The sequence below is a fragment of the Somniosus microcephalus genome, chromosome 24, assembly GCF_052327205.1.
Source record: "Somniosus microcephalus isolate GS21.2 chromosome 24, FLI_Smic_1.0, whole genome shotgun sequence".
Lineage (NCBI taxonomy): Eukaryota > Metazoa > Chordata > Chondrichthyes > Squaliformes > Somniosidae > Somniosus > Somniosus microcephalus.
The window spans coordinates 5,556,855-5,573,489 of NC_141010.1; the positions used below are offsets into that span (position 1 = coordinate 5,556,855).

Genomic DNA, 16,635 nt, shown 5'->3' on the forward strand with positions numbered 1-16,635 from the left:
TGCGAACCGCCCGTGTCTCTGGGGCTTTACCTCAGTAATGGCTGCTTGGACATGTATCTGTGAACTGCCCGTGTCTCTGGGGCTTTACCTCAGTAATGGCTGCTTGGACATGTATCTGCGAACCGCCCGTGTCTCTGGGGCTTTACCTCAGTAATGGCTGCTTGGACATGTATCTGCGAACCGCCCGTGTCTCTGGGGCTTTACCTCAGTAATGGCTGCTTGGACATGTATCTGCGAACCGCCCGTGTCTCTGGGGCTTTACCCCAGTGATGGCTGCTTGGACATGTATCTGCGAACCGTCCGTGTCTCTGGGGCTTTACCCCAGTAAGAAGCGAACATCTAAGAAGGAAATTAGAAAGGTTTGTGTGTGGTTGGGGAGAATCATTTGTGATTCAGTCTCCTGGTACGGGCTCAGACGGGGTGGAAGTGCAAACCTTACAACCAATATTCTCTATAAGCCAAGCTTTGTTCTGCACGGCCTGTTTCTTTTAATACGCGACCCCCTTTAAATTTCTGCGCATGTGCAATGTAGAAGCTGGTGAGCGGCCTGCGTGGGACCTTTGAGATTACTGTGTGGCTGCGCACCTTAGGGGGAACGTTGCCTGCAACCTGCCGTTTTGTATTTTGTTTATCAGAGTGGTGACTTTCTAGCAGGGCTGGTTGTGCTTTTCCCCCTGTTTATCTTTTTTAAATGGTGGAGGTCAAGCAGCTGCCAGTCATGTGTTTTTCAGAAAGAAAGACTCCATCATCAACAACATTTTGTTCCTGTACTGATTAAAAATAACTGTTGGTTCCAGTATCGTGTGATGGGAGTTCACCCAAGCATGTCAGTAACTCCATCTGGAGCAGCCCTATTTCTGTCACCAGGATTTCTAGGGGATTTCCACACCCAGCTACTGTTCTTATCTGCTACACATAGCTGGGCATGGAAGGCCAACTGGAGTGTTAGCAAAACTCCCGTTGATTGCCGTGCTTGAGTCCAATGCCAAGTCCTGTCGTGACTTCTCTCTCGCGACTTCTGTGTGCTTGGTGAACACTTGGCTCTGTGGATACTGAGCGTGAATATAAATCCGCTCCTTACAGGCCAGAACACATCGAAACCAAACCCATGGAATGGAGTTCATTAGTAAATCTAATGCTTGCAGCAGATGCTGTTGCTTTAGTTAGGTAGTGACCCTTTATAAGCAATCTGTTTGGGATTTTCAGAGAATAGCAAAACTTCCAAAATATTAAGATGGAGAAAAAAGGATTGTTAATGTTTATTGATCAGGTATAATTTAAAAATAATCTGGTATTGAACTGTCCAACTGCATTCTGAGCAAAGATCCAGAACTTCCCTTCCACCAACATCCTTTCCACATTGACTGATCCAGCAATTGGACCCCTAACTGGGTTTGTGGAACGAGCAGCCAGTATATAGAACAATATAATACTGTTTGTGCACTTAATGCAAGACCAGGAGCGGCCGTGAATGATCCTAATGAGTTTGTTCAGTAAAGGAAGAAGACTTGCATTTCGACAGCGCCTTTCACGACCTCTGGATGTCCCAAAGCGCATTACAGCCAATGAAGTACTTTTTTTGGGGTGTAGTCACTGCATACCTAGTGGCATTGAGTCCTGCCGTAATGTTTTCTATAAACCACCGGTATCAAACGCATTGTCTGTTCATAAGTCTGCAGTGTCTTGTAGGATCTTCACGGTTGTCGATATTTCAGTTAGCTTAATTCTTCTAATTTGGATGTGGAATGTTGGGCTGGTATAAAGTCCGACAGTGTCCACGCTCCACCTCTGCTACATGGGCTAGATTAGAGAATGAGGACACTGAGCAGTTGCAAGGGTGAGATGAGGATGTTGCTGCTTTGTTGGAATTCTTTCCCCATTTTCCACAAGTGTCACGACCCTACCCAATTTTCTCTCTCTCCCCTGGGGGAGGCGATTCGAACACCATGAACATGTGAGGCTCTCTCTTCTTTCTCTGCGCCCTCATCCAGCCAGATCCCACCTCCATCTGAATATGAAACGTGTTAATTGGGAGAAGGGGAAGTGCAATGAGACCTGGGTGTCCTTGTGCACCAGTCGCTGAAGGTAAGCATGCAGGTGCAGCAGGCGGTTAAGAAGGCAAATGGTATGTTGGCCTTCATAGCGAGAGGGTTCGAGTACAAGAACAAGGATGTCTTGCTGCAGTTGTACAGGGCCTTGGTGAGACCACACCTTGAGTATTGTGTGCAGTTTTGGTCGCCTTATCTGAGGAAGGATGTTCTTGCCATGGAGGGAGTGCAGTGAAGATTCACCAGGCTGATACCTGGGATGGCAGGAATGACGTATGAGGAGAGATTGGGTCGATTGGGCTTGTACTCGCTGGAGTTTAGAAGAATGAAACTTATAAAATTCTAACAGGACTGGACAGACTAGATGCAGGAAGGATGTTCCTGATGGTCGGGGGAGTCCAGAACCAGGAGTCACAGTCTAAAGATAAGGGGTAAGCCATTTAGGACAGAGATGAGGAATTTCTTCACCCAGAGAGTGGTGAACCTATGGAATTCTCTACCACAGAAGGCAGTTGAGGCCAATTCATTCATTAAATATATTCAAGAAGGAGTTGGATATATTTCTTAAGGCTAAAGGGATCAAGGGGTATGGGGAGAAGGCAGGGACGGGGTACTGAATTTGGATGATCAGCCATGATCTCATTGAATGGCAGAGCAGGCTCGAGGGGCCGAATGGCCTACTCCTGCTCCTATCCTCTGTTTCTATGTAAACCCGCGTTCTGTGGCACCCAGTTTGGTGTGTTACTGTTTATATGAATGATTACAAACTGGCGGTGAAAGCACTGCTTGTTCAGTTTTAGTCCTGATTGTCTCAGTGTGGTGTCAGGGAGCCGGTGTCTGGATTTATTCACCCTATAAATAAACTATTACTAAAAATCACGCCCAGTACACTAATTATATAAAACATACAAGCTGCCAACCGAGCATGTGATTGACCGCTAAACAATCCCCGTGTCTGTCAATTGCCCGCGTGCTCACTGACTTAGAACTGTTGTGCTTATTTAATCTTTAATAATGAGCATTCTCATCATGTTGTTAGAGGGGGTTCGAGCAGAAACACAGCACAAGGAAGAAAATTACTGGCTATTATGCTGCTGTTTCTGTTTCTCTCCGCCCCACCACCTTCTCCGACTAGTGCTCTGACACCTGCCAGGGAATGCAGACAGATTATCGATTTAATAATGTCATCTGAAGGACTATCTTCTACAGCAGCCTGCACTAGGCCCTTCCGTTTTTAAATATGAACTCAATTGGACGTAGGAAGAGGGTTGTTGGTTAAATGCCCTGCTGACAAGATTTAAATAACTTTGCAGACACCCCTCCGCGCGCCCCCCCATAAAAAGGACCAACCGAAGCTAAACACTTTACAGATTTATGATATGAGAAATAGTCACAGCTACGAGTTTGAAAGTGTTGCTTCTGATTGCATCATGCTGCACAAGCCCATGTGCGGCCAGAGTGACTTTTGTTTTAGATTCACTCCACTGCTTAAACTGCTGCGGCTAGTGCTGTGAGATTCGGCATTGCAGCAACATTGGTTTGGACGGAGGAGGGCTGGATTTTGGGCTGAATGTGTTTGGAGGGCGAGGTGACACTTGGATGCCAGTCTGGAGCAAGGAATCGATAGTTGAAACGAGTACATGCGGGATAGCTAGCTGCCACATAGAAAATGTGGTTCAATTCTGGAGGAGCTTCTCGTGGGATCTGCTCCTCGGCCTGGCCAAAGCAGCCACCCACAGGTCCAGGGTGTGTGGGAGCTTGGTTGGCTGGGGTTGTGGGGTGGTTGCTCTGGTGGCCTGCCCCTCCTGCGGTTTTGGCCGTTCCCGCGTAGCCTTGGCGAGGGACCATGCGGCAGGTGCTTGAGGCCAGTCAACAACCGATGGGCACCGCCGGCGTGGCCTGTATCATCGAACATGACAATGAGATCCTGAATCAGTTTTAATTTTTGCTGCTTTTAGTTTCATTGGGCCTTGTGCAAGGCTTTTTTATTAGTGGTGTCGATTTCTCTAGTGGTGACACTGGGCTACCTCCGTGCCTCCCATTGTGGTCCAGTTAAACCAGTCACGGTTCAATTTAAAGCTGCCTTTAAATAAAAAGAATGACTTTCATTTATAAAGTGCCTTTCACAATCTCCGGACGTCCCAAAATGCTTTACGGCCAATGAAGTACTTTTGTAGTGTAGTCACTATTGTAATGTAGGAAACGCGGCAGCCAATTTGCACACAAAGATCCCACAAACAGCAATTCAATAATTGACTTGATCTGTTTTAGGTGTTGGTTGAGGGGTAAATGTTGGCCAGGACATCTTGTGCTGGTCCTTTTTGGGCTCTCCTTGTCTAAACAGACCTGGCAGATCTACTTTACCTGGACCAGGCCCCGCCCTAGAGCCAGCAGCTTGAGTTTGGTGTGAAAGTGGCTCTGAACAGTGATGCCACCTTTTTTATTAGTTTGTGTGCATAACATTTCTTTGCAGTGACGTTCATCGCATGTCTCCCCGTCCTTCCTCGCTTTCTCTTTCTTCACCCCCCCCCAAAAACCCATAATGGGTGATTGAGTAACACCATTAAACCGGAGGTTGTTTACTGGCGAACATTGGCTCTTTTACAGACACAATAAAGCTTTGGTTCAGTCAGTGAGCTTGTTTGGTCTGTTCATCTAACCTAATCTAAGCCAAGTGCGTGCACGAAAGGAGGAAGGGCCACCTGCTGTGATCAATATAGATTCTTTGTCCTCGGAGGAGATTATTTCATTAGCTATATTTTGAGGGATCATTTTATTTATCCTTCATTTTCCCTCTGTCCCCAACTGGGACCCTACTCATTGCACCAGTGTTGTAGTGTGGCTTAGATTAGCTAGCCTACGGAATGAATCTGTCCCCATTATCCTTTTGTCCACAAAAGTGGACTGTAGTTATCAGTTCTGGCTAAACATAAAAACCCAAATGAATATATTTGATAAAGATTTTGTTTAATTGCTGGGTCAGAGATGTTCAGTAACAGCCCGTGGAGCCTTAAGAGCTTGGACCAAGACAACAGCTGGAGGCTGTGGTTAACCTGTAACTGTAGGCTGGGTTTTGCTGAACCATCTATTCATGCACGCCAAGGCCAGTAATGGGCTGTGAATCTTCAAACCAGAAGCTTCTAGTGTACAGGGCAGGGTTCAAAATACTGCACCGAGTCACTCCTCCCTGGTGCCTGCGTTGGATGGAGTACACCATTCTAATCTTACTAGTAAAGAAGGTATTAACTACAATGAGTTTACTGTATGCTTGAATATAGCTTGTTGGGTTTTTAATAATTGACCAACAAATCAGTGAATTGCAATGATCTGTAATATTCCCAATGATCCTGTGGTGGGCAATGAATGAAACAAATCCACTTGTGCTTGTCTTGTGCATTTAACTCGATCAGTGCCTCTTACAAACCCCAGTTAAGTTACGACCTGTCACCAGGCCCCACTAACGGGAATGTGTGGGTGTTCTTTTTTACACTGAGATCTCAATTTGGAAATTGGTGACAATATTTTCCACTGGCAGAGAGCAGCAGGATAGTCTGGCAATGAGTGGCTGCAGTGTGGGAGTTTAGTCTGACTTGTGACCAGATGAACGTTATCACTTTTACATTTCATCAACAACCGAAGCCAAGGTTGTGTTGCTGCCTTGTATCGCACTCCAGGTGGTGTGACGTGTGGGAACTTGCTGCTTTACGGCCATTCTCTTTTCTCCCCCCCCCCCCCCCCCCCCCCTTTTCCTCATGTCTGGTATAATTCTAAGCGCTTGATACTTCACTGGAATTGGCCATTGTTCGTGCGTGAGTGTCAGTGGGCTATTCAGCCATGTGAGGAGGGGGGGGGGGGTGGCGAGATCATGTCCCTGCGTGCGGCAGGGGCTCCCGGATAGTGACCGGGAGCAGGAACTATGGGTGTCTCTTCAGCCCATGAGCACTTGTGCTCTCGCCGAGGCTCTGCACAGATCAGGAGATGGAACACTGGACCTTCGTGGTCAGGTGAATTAACAATGGAACAGCCAGGGGCAGTGCTGCTCGGGGTTTCCCAGTTTATTTCATGATGGGGTTGTGTTGGTTGGTGGGTTCTGGTGATTTACCATGTGATATTGCAGTATGATTGTGGATTTTTGTTCAACATATCTGGGTAGTAATTGGAGGCAGTGGCTTTGTGTAGTGGTGACTAACTTCACTTGGTCTCTAGTCAGACTAACGTCCCATAGTTTCTTCCTCCTCATAGCCACACTTTGACTTGCTTAATTCTCCTGTGTGAAACTATTGCAGTAGTAATTGTACCATAAGAGCATATAAATAGCAGCAGGAGTAGGTCATACGGCCCCTCGAGCCTGCCCCGCCATTCAGTAAGATCGTGGCTGCTCTTCGACCGCAACTCCACTTTCCTGCCCGATCTCCATATCCCTTGATTCCTCGAGTCCAAAAATCTATCGATCTCAGCCTTGAATATGCTCAATGATTCAGCATCCACAGCCCTTTCGGGTAGAGAAGTCCAAAGATTCACCACCCTCTGAAGAAATTCCTCCTCTCAATCCTAAATGGCCGACCTCTTATCTTGAGACTGTGACCCCTAGTTCTAGACGTGCGAGAGTAGAAGGAACTTGGTCAGTGGCAAAGGGAAATGGTGGGCGGGGTGGGGAGAACACAAAAGTGGGTCACATTGCTCCTTTTAACTCCGAATGAAATTCCCCCTCCAAAGGTTGGGCTCAGATTCCCATCCTTTGAGAATTGGGTGTGGGATTTTGTGAGGAGGTAACGTGGGCAGTTAATAAGTTAGATCATGGAACTGAGAGGTTGCTCGATAACTGTGGATTATGTCCAATTACCATGTGACTCCCTGCTGCAGTTACACAATCGGGCCAGTCTAGACAGACAGAGCAAAGCCTTTTGGCCCCCCCCCCCCCCCGGTTCTTTGCTCTTGGAGTGTGAAGGGATTACCAGCAGCAGAACCCAGTGCAGCACGCTGGAACCCGCTGACTGCCAGAATAACACAGCAGCAGCTTGTGTAAAGTCTGAAATGGCTGTGACCCATTATCCATGAGGACAGGAGGAAGCACTGGAGATGAAAGGGGTACTTAAATATTCCAATATTTTCACCGCTCTCGCCGCACAAGACAACAGGAATCATCTGGAGCCGTTTGTGTGAGCTGGATTATTTCAATTTTACTGCGGCATTTTAACAACCAAACTACTTTATTTTAAAAAAAAAGTGTTGTGCATTTCACCATTGTACCTTTTTAAGTCTGACTCGTGTCTCTGTAAAGTCTTTGCTGGTTTTCTTCTGAGGTCACCTTGATCTAAACAGCCTGCTGTTTTAAGCAGCCATTTTTCTCTGAACTGACGGCGTTTCTGAGTTTGATTAAATGTGTCGGCTGTCCACCTCCGGACTGGGCTGTGGCCACTGGTCTGCCGAGCCCGTGACCGATCGGCTGCCTGTTAAAGCAGCCGTCGTTTCTTTCCAGGCCTAATATTTAATCATAAACTGAGTCGCCGTCGCTGAATTCATCGGCCTCCCCATGATCGTGACCGGGCACTGGTGGTCTGTTCAAACGTGCATTCCAAGCACCGTACAGAGAACATTGTCATTTTCCAGTGAATTTGGTACTAGTTGTCCCAGGGAAGCTTGTTTAGTTTTGGAAAAAATAAACTTTTTAAAAAGAAGAGAATAGCCAGTTATTAAATGCTGGTTTCTTCTGACCTGGATACACACCCTTACAATTGCTCTCTAATTGCCTCACGTGTAAATCGGTTGCAATTGCCTGGTTTTACTTGGAGACCCCTTCACCGGAGGGACTGCTGGAGTCTTTCCTATAAAGGGACAGGCCGGGTTAAACACAACGCCATCCTAGCCACTCAACATCAAAACTGCTGCACACCCCACAATACAACAACCTGCATTCATATAACGCCTTCAAACATAGTAAAACGACCCAAGGCGATTCACAGGAGTGTTATTGGAATAAATATGACACCAGCCACATGAGATATTAGGATACGTACGTTTCCTCTTGCAGTTTCTCCTCTTGCTGCCCCCCCCCCCCCCCCAATTTTTCAGTGCCCCACACTACTGGCAGGCATAGCTTTAATAAAAACAAATGCACTCCTTCCCCACCCCCACCCCCCTCTAGAGAAGTGTGTTTAAGCTTGCTGCACCACCTTCTCATGCTTGTCACCTTGCTGTCGGAGATGGGTGTGCTGAATGCACTGAAGGAACCATTATGCGCAGACGCACCAGGCAGCTTCCCTACAGCTGACTGCCCCTGTATGTAAATCAAGTGTGGTACCACCGCGTGACGCGAGTGGGGGAAGTGGCAATAAATCCAGCGTCACTGCCAGGCAGTGTCTGACTGTGGAGCTTCTGTCCATTGTATCTAACCTCTGGTTTGTGCTGTTCTCACAGCATTGTATGCTCCTGTCTGGAATCTGAAATACAAAAGCAGAATGTTTTAAACACACTCCAAAATCTGGTGGTATTAAAGGGGAGGGATATCCATGTGCTTCTTTCTGGCCCCTCCACATATGTGATTGGGGGGCACAACTATGGGTTCTTCAGATCTCCTGCCTGAGTGGAGGGCTGTCATTTCAGACCTGTGTCCCTCCCCTCCCCCACCCCATTAATCTTATTTGGGGTGAGCGGGGTTGTGACTTGCAGGTTGCGAGCTGATCTGGAGACACCCGATCCCCGAAAAATAATATTTTTTTTTTCCCTTCAAAGCATTGGGAGAATATTTTGAATAGAAAATTCTCTCCTCCCCCTTTCCCCCTCTTTCTCTCTCCATTCTGCAGCGGCAGTGCCATGACTGAGAGTTTGGTTTGTGGAGAGTTGTTGTTGAAATTGGTATTTTTCACGGCGATGTGCTGGACCTGTAGCATTCTGAATATTAGGCTGTTCAAACAAATCTCTGCATCAGTATAATGCCACTTAAACACTACTTTTTGGTATTGGAGGGTCAAGGGTGGGGTGACTGGACTGACCGAGACCCCCACAGCTACGCATACCAATGTATGGTATACATGTGTCAGCGATAGGGTAGGTAGCACAATTGTTTCTTCAGGTGGGGGAATCCAGAAGGTTATGTTATGAAAAGAGGTTGCATAGACTAGGCTGTATTCCCTTGAATATAGAAGATTTAGGTGTTTAAGATGATTAAAGGATTTGATAGGGTAGATAGAGAAACTATTTCCTCTGGTGGGGGGAGTCCAGAACAAGGGGGCATCACCTTAAAATTAGAGCCAGGCCGTTCAGGGGTGATGTCAGGAAGCACTTCTTCACACAAAGGGTAGCAGAAATCTGGAAAACTCTCCCCAAAAAGCAGTTGAGGCTGTGGGTCAATTGAACATTTCAAAACGGAGATTGAGATTTCTGTTGGGTGAGGGTATTGAGGGTTACCGCACCAAGGTGGGTAGATGGAGTTGAGATACAGATCAGCCACAATCTAATTGAATGGCGGAACAGGCTCGAGGGGCTGAATGGCCGCCTCCTGTTCCTATGTTTGGTATCCAGCTTGGTGCCCACTAGTGTAAATAGAAACGTAACCCCCTTCTTCCTGCGGTCAGACCCGGAGGGAGCTGCAGATGCTCCCGTTTCACTGAGCGGCTTGTTTATAACTGACGGTGAAAGTGTGTTGCTTTGCTGCTGAACTAACTATTGGCTGCAGATGGAATTATTGCAATTCTCTGGTTCCAGGACATTGATCTGATTGATATCCTGTGGAGACAGGACATAGATCTGGGTGCTGGGAGAGAGGTGTTCGACTACAATTACAGACAGAAGGAGGAGGAGCAGAGCAAGAAGAATGAAGAGAGGAACGGAAACGGGAGGAGTGGATTGCCGCAAGGGACTGTTCAAGTGGACGGGGAGACGGGAGAAAGTGTTCCCGTTCAGGTACTGGTTCCTACCTCGGGACTGTTAGTCTAACCTAAGCGACAGCCTGCCATCTAATTCTAGGTGTTCATAGAATCATGCAGCACAGAAGGCGGACATTCGGCCCATCGTGCCTGCGCTGGCTCTTTGAAAGAGCTCTCCAATTTATCCCACTCCCCCCTGCTCTTTCCCCACAGCCCTGCAATGTTTTCCCCAGTCAAGTATTTATCTTTTGAAAGTTACTATTGAATCTGCTTCCACCACCCTTTCAGGCAGCGCATCCCAGATCACAACAACTCGCTGCGTAAAAGAAAACATTCTCCTCACCTCCCCTCTGATTCTTTTGGCAATTACCTTAAATCTGTGTCCTCTGGTTACTGACCCTCCTGTCACTGGAAACAGTTTCTCCTTATCTACTCTGTCAAAACCCTTCAGCATTTTGAACACCTCTATTAACTCTCCTCTTGACCTTCTCTGCTTTAAGGAGAACAACCCCAGCTTCTCCAGCCTCTCCACATAACTTGAAGTCCCTCATCCTCGTTGTTGCACGCCCAGAATTTGGCTTTCCGTGATTTGGTTTTTTCTGGCTAGCACTGCTCAGTCACAAGCCTAAGCTCTACCAGACACGGTCGCTGTACAGACAGCATTATTAGGCTGTGACTAGCCAGGCTGCAGGGAAATGCTAACGCGTTTTCACAATTGCCCTATCCCAATATTTTTGCTTACCTAAGTAAAGCTTGAGCTGGGCGCGTTTCCTTTTGACCTGCATTGCAGCATTCCCAAAGGCAGGATCTCCAGGAGGCATTAAAACGGAATGGTCAGAACATGTCTAGGACTGTTTGAACTAAAGTTTAGTTGCCCTTGGCTTCTCTCCATCAAGCTAAATAAAAAGGGAGCTTCAAAGAGGCCCTGTGGCACGGTACAACCTACACACTGAAATTCCATCCATGGCTGTCCTTCACAGACTGGGAAAGGCAGGGTCTTGTTTCCGGTAATAAAGGAGTGTCACACTACCTGATCACATAGTCACCAAGCCGAACAATCCAGTCATGCATCTCGTTTTCTAAAAGTCCGACTGTAGATAGGAGTTATAATCCTTATGGGGTTATGGAAATTTCAGTGATTTTTCTCCTAAAGCACCACCTCTGTACACGTGAGGAAGCCCCTTGCTGTGGTGAATGCTGCAATCAGCCATGGCTCAGTGGGTAGCACTCTTGCCTCCAAGTCAGAAGGTTGTGAATCTTCAAGTCCACTCCAGAGACGAGCACAAAATCTAGGAGTGTTGCACTGTTGGATGTGCCGTCGTTTGGATGAGAGACTAAACCGAAAGCCTGCACTCTCGGGTAAAAGATCCCATGGCACTATTTCAAAGAATAGTTGGGGAATTCTCCCCAGTGGCCTTAACCAACATCTAAAAACAGATAATCTGGTCATTATCACATTGCTGTTTGTGGGACCTTGCTGTGTGCAAATTGGCTGTCGTGTTTCCTACATTACAACAGTGTAAAATGTAAAGCACTTTGGACGCCCTGAGCTCATTCTTTTTATAGATGTAACCTCTCCTCCTACCACACCTGTCAATCAAGAGTAAATAGCTTTACAACTGAACCCATTGTTACATGGTTTAGATACTGCTCTGCTACCCTGCTAGGGTGTAATGGGAGTGAAGGGCTGAACGGTCAGGTATTTGTTCATGCTCCGTGTTACTCGGGAGAGCTTCCAAGATACTGAATCCATGCGAGAGACAATGGCCCTTTTAAGCTCCCTCCCTAACAGCACTGTGGGAGTACCATCACCACACAGACTGCAGCGGTTCAAGAAGGCGGCTCACCACCACCGCCATCTCGAGGGCAAATGGGGATGGGCAATAAATGCTGGCCTTACCAGCGACGCCCACATCCCAGGAATTATTTTTTTTTAAAAAGCTGTTTGAAGATGACAGACTGTGCGACATCTGTAGCTGTTGAGTAGGAGTTTGGGAACCGGGATATCATTCTTCTAGCAGTTTATAATTTCATAACCATAAATGGAAATACTGTACTTGCTGTTGTGTTGAACATGTCTTCTCAAGACTCCCTCCTGCATTCTAAGTGTGCAGGTTTGGGTGAGGATTCTGTTGAGGGAGGTGTCGAAACAGCTGTCTGTGGAAAGGTGTGCCTGTTCGTGGTTTTATAAATTATTCCAAACATTGAAAGTGTAAAGAAAGTTCTAAACAATACTCTAATGGTGGTGCAGTAATATTTAATGATTAGAACTTGTAACCTCTCAAGAGAAGGGTAGTGGGATAGCCCCAGGACCGACTGCTATGGAAACTGAACACGCTGCCTCTGTATGTACAATACCGACGCCGTTAATCATTTATTCTATAACTTTGTACAACTGCATGCTACTTGCCTATCCTAATGATATAAGGTACCACCCAGTGTAGTACTGAACGACACACAACAGAAATTTGTGTTTCTATTCATGTTGTATGATGAGCCAGTATGGGGAATGAGGGCCGAAGGGATGTGTCTTCATTTAAGGAACACTTTAGGAAGGATATATTGGCGTTGGAGGGAGTGCAGCGTAGATTTACTAGAATGATAACTGGACTCCAAGGGTTAAATTACGAAGAGAGATTACACAAACTAGGAATAACAACAGAAAATGCTGGAAAAACTCAGCAGGCCAGGCAACATCCGTGGAGAGAGAAATAGAGTCAACGTTTCAGGTCGAAGACCCTTTGTCAAGGGTTTTGACCTGAAACGTTGATGCTCTTTCTCTCTCCACGGATGTTGCCTGGCCTGCTGAGGTTTTTCCAGCATTTTCTGTTTTGGATTTCCAGCATCTGCAGTATTTTGCTATCTTACACAAACTAGGGTTGTATTCTCTAGAATTTAGAAGATTAAGGGTAATTTGTTTGAAGTTTTCAACATATTAATTGGAACTGATTGGGTAGATCGAGAGAAACTATTTCTGCTGGTTGGGGAGTCGAGGACTAGGGGGCATAGTCTAAAAATTAGAGCCAGACCTTTCAGGAGTGAAGTTAGGAAACACTTCTACACACAAAGGGTGGTAGAAGTCTGGAACTCTCTTCCGCAAACGGCAATTGATGTGAGGTATTCATTTTAAATCGGAGATTGATAGATTTTTGATAACCAAAGGTGTTGAGGGATATGGGCCAAAGGCAGGTATATGGAGTTAGGTCACAGATCTGCCATGATCTCGATGAATGACTGATCCGGCTCGAGGGGCTAAATGACCTACTCCTGTTCCTATGTTCCCAAGCGTTTCATGTGTGGTAGCTTTATTCAGTGACTGTACTTGGTTCTGGATGCTGGGTGGGCATTGAGGCTGTTTCAGTTGAGCCTTGTAGTATAGTGGTTTCTGCCCAGAGCATAAGGATTAGTTGAGATGACTTCATTAAATGGTCCTCTAAGAGCTATATGTTGGGGAAAGGTTCAGTTTATAGACCAGGCCACCAGCTCTCTCCACTGTTGGCTACTTGCCTCATCTGTAGGGTCAGGGCTCCAAACAGATGTGCAAGATTCCTGGAGCCTTGAGCTGTGTGGCTGATGCACCAATTCTTTCAGGAGCAGATCTTTGCCCAGGGAGCAGCAACTTGCATTTATATAGCACCTTTAACATCGTAAAATGTCCCAAGGTGCTTCACGGAGCAATTATCAAACAAAATTTGACACCGAGCCACATAAGGAGAGATTAGGGCAGATGACCAAAAGCTTGGATGCAGAGATCGGTTTTAAGGAGCATCTTAAAGGAGGAAAGGGAGATATATATTTAGGAAGGGAATTCCAGAGCTTAGGGCCCAGGCAGCTGAAGGCACGGCTGCCAATGGTGGAGTGATTAAAATCGGGGATGTGCAAGAGGCCAGACTTGGCGCGCAGATATCTTGGGTGGTGTGTGGGGGTGTTGTAGGGTTGGAGGAGGTTATAGAGATAGGGGCGAGGCCATGGAGGGGTTTGAAAACCAGGATGAGAACTTTGAGCAATACAGGATCTGATGATACACTTTGCGGCTACACACACTTCAGATGTTGCAAGAGCTGCTGGTGGCAAATTGTTCTCCTGCCCAAAGGCTTGCAGAGTGTGATGCCCGATGCTCTGAGTGGGGGTGGTGTAAACTCGGGACCAAGCCCTCTGGGCAGATGTAGATCAAATGGTTAACAAATGGGGCCACCAAGAAATCGATCTGCTAGCCACCTTTCAAAACCCAACTCTAGACTTGTTTTGTTCCAGAATATTGGGCCCAGCTGATATCTTCAATGACCTGCTGCTGTACCAGGAGGGAAAGCTTCTCTGGGCTCAAGGGAAAGGAAGGAGATGTGTACAAGTGTTTTTCTGATGCTGTACGAAGCACTTTGATACAGAGTTACTTTAGGACCGTTCTGTCACGACGTCAACAGCGAGCTGAGGCAGCAGTAGTGGTGGGGACTGGTTAATCTGTTCGCTGCTATAGGCTGCATTTATTGCCCTTGAGAAGGTGGTGGTGAGCCGCCGCCTTGAACCGCTGCAGTCCGTGTGGTGAAGGTGCTCCCACAGTGCTGTTAGGGAGGGAGTTCCAGGATTTTGACCCAGTGACGAAGAAGGAACGGCGATATATTTCCTAGTCAGGATGGTGTGGCTTGGAGGTGGTGATGTTCCCATGTGCCTGCTGTCCTTGCCCTTCCAGGTGGTGGAGGTCGCGGGTTTGGGAGGTGCTGCCGAAGAAGCCTTGGTGAGTTGCTGCAGTGCATCTTGTAAATGGTACACACTGCAGCCACGTTGCACCGGTGGTGGAGGGGGTGAATGTTTAAGGTGGTGAATGGGGTGCCAATTGAGTGGGCTGCTTTGTCCTGGATGGTGTCGAGCTTCTTGGTGTTGGGCGCTGCACTCATCCAGGCAACTGGAGAGTATTCTTGTAGCCACAGTATTTATGTGGCTGGCCCAGTTAAGTTTCTGGTCAATGGTGACCCCCAGGATGTTGATGTTGAGGGATTCAACGATGGCAATGCCATTGAATGTCAAGGGGAGATGGTTGGACTCTCTTGTTGGAGTTGGTCATTACCTGGCACTTGTGTGGTGCGAATGTTACTTCTAGACCCCAGAGACCCACCTTACTATTTAAAAAGAATTTTAGTATGACCTATTTAATCGGGTGTTTAGATGGGTTTATCTGAAGTCTTACTCCTGTGAGAAATTAGTGTGTGATGTGCTTGAGCAAGTCCTCTGATAGCTGCCATATTCACCAATATATTTGCTGCTTTTCCCTCATCCCCCACACTGTCACTGTGAATAGACTTTAAACTTTTAACTTTAAACAAACTTCTACATGTTGTTACATGTTCAGTTGATAGTGTCTTTTTTTAATGAATTTTCCTTTTGTAAGCAGTATTGTGAACCACATTATTCAGGCACAATGATGTGCGTTTTCTGGTAGCGGAATAGCAAACAAATGTCCTGTTTCAGAGGCGGGGAGGGTTGTTTCGCAGGGTCAGCCATTTGGAACAAAAGCCATTGCACGCTCAACAATGCGATGTGTACGCTGTGTCTGAAGGGTTAAAGAGCAAAACCCAGTTTGCACGTGGCTCTGCTGTTTGCTTCGGTTTTATGCACTTCACAGCAGTCCTTAAAATTAACAAATTAGTTTGTGTTTGAGGCTTTTTAAAAAGGAAATGAGTGAAAATGGGCCCCACTCTGGCCTGGAATGTAAGAATGAGAGCGTGGGTCTAGAGCTGCAATGGCCAGCTTCTGATGAGCGATATCCTGCCCATGGCATCTTCAGGAACGTCATTTTGTCAGAGAGGGCAGCTGTCTTCAATTCTGGCAAATACTCTCGCTTTCCTGATGCTGAAAAGTAGAACTTGTCGGGTCAGTCACCAATTTGCAGTTTCTGTGGGACAAAATGGGCGGTTGTGAAATGCGGTGGGGGGGGGGGGGGGGGGGGGGGTGGTCGGTGGAATAGATAATAGTGCTAACATTCCTCCGCATTCTCATTTCATAACGACACAGATTCAAATGAGTATTGGTCTGTTCTCTGACTATAACGGGGCTGTAGCCGCCAGGTACAGCCACATTTTCCTGGTCATGAGTTTTTATGTTTTAAAAATAAATGAGGGAGAAATGAATAACGACGGTTCAGTTTAAAAGTTTCATAAACACACAAAGCCTGACTTTGACGTGCTTGGTCACTAACCCATTGCTGTGCCTGTGGGTATGTTCTGGCCTTTCTCATTCCTTGCTTTATACTCGTGTTGACTGTTCTAATGTAGAACGATGTGACATTTATACAACAACTTCTCGCCTTTGGCAAACTTACTTTGAAGTGCAAATATGGCGGTCATTTTGCACACAGCAAGGAACATTGGAACAGGAGGAGGCCATTCAGCCCCTCGAGCCTGTTCTGCCATTCAGTTAGATTGTGGCTGATCTAAGACACCCGCCAATTGTTCCCTAACCCCTAATACCCTTCCCTAACACAAATCTCTCAATCTCCGTTTTGAAATTTTCAATTGACCCCCAGATTTCCACCACCCTTTGTGGAGAAGTGCTTCCTGACATCACCCCTGAACAACCTGGCTCTAATTTTAAGGTTATGCCCCCTTGCTCTGGACTCCCCCCTACCGGAGGAAAAAGTTTCTCTCTATCAACTCCTTTAATCATCTTAAACACCTCAATTATAACGATCCCTTAATCGTCTATACTCTAGGGAATACAAGCCTAGTTTG

At 46.7% G+C, this 16,635-nt stretch overlaps 1 protein-coding gene across 3 annotated transcripts in view; it reads left to right on the plus strand.

The window, feature by feature from the left end:
- Window positions 1-16,635, plus strand: part of nfe2l1b (nfe2 like bZIP transcription factor 1b) — a 39,137-nt gene that overhangs the window by 10,890 nt on the left and 11,612 nt on the right. For 2 of the 3 annotated variants that reach the window (XM_085966137.1, XM_085966138.1), the window contains exon 2: window positions 9,753-9,950. The exons of the other annotated variant lie outside the window; for it this stretch is intronic. In XM_085966137.1, the coding sequence (XP_085822263.1) occupies window positions 9,753-9,950 (198 nt within the window). The remainder of the gene's footprint in view (window positions 1-9,752; window positions 9,951-16,635) is intronic. 3 annotated transcript variants of the gene reach the window in all.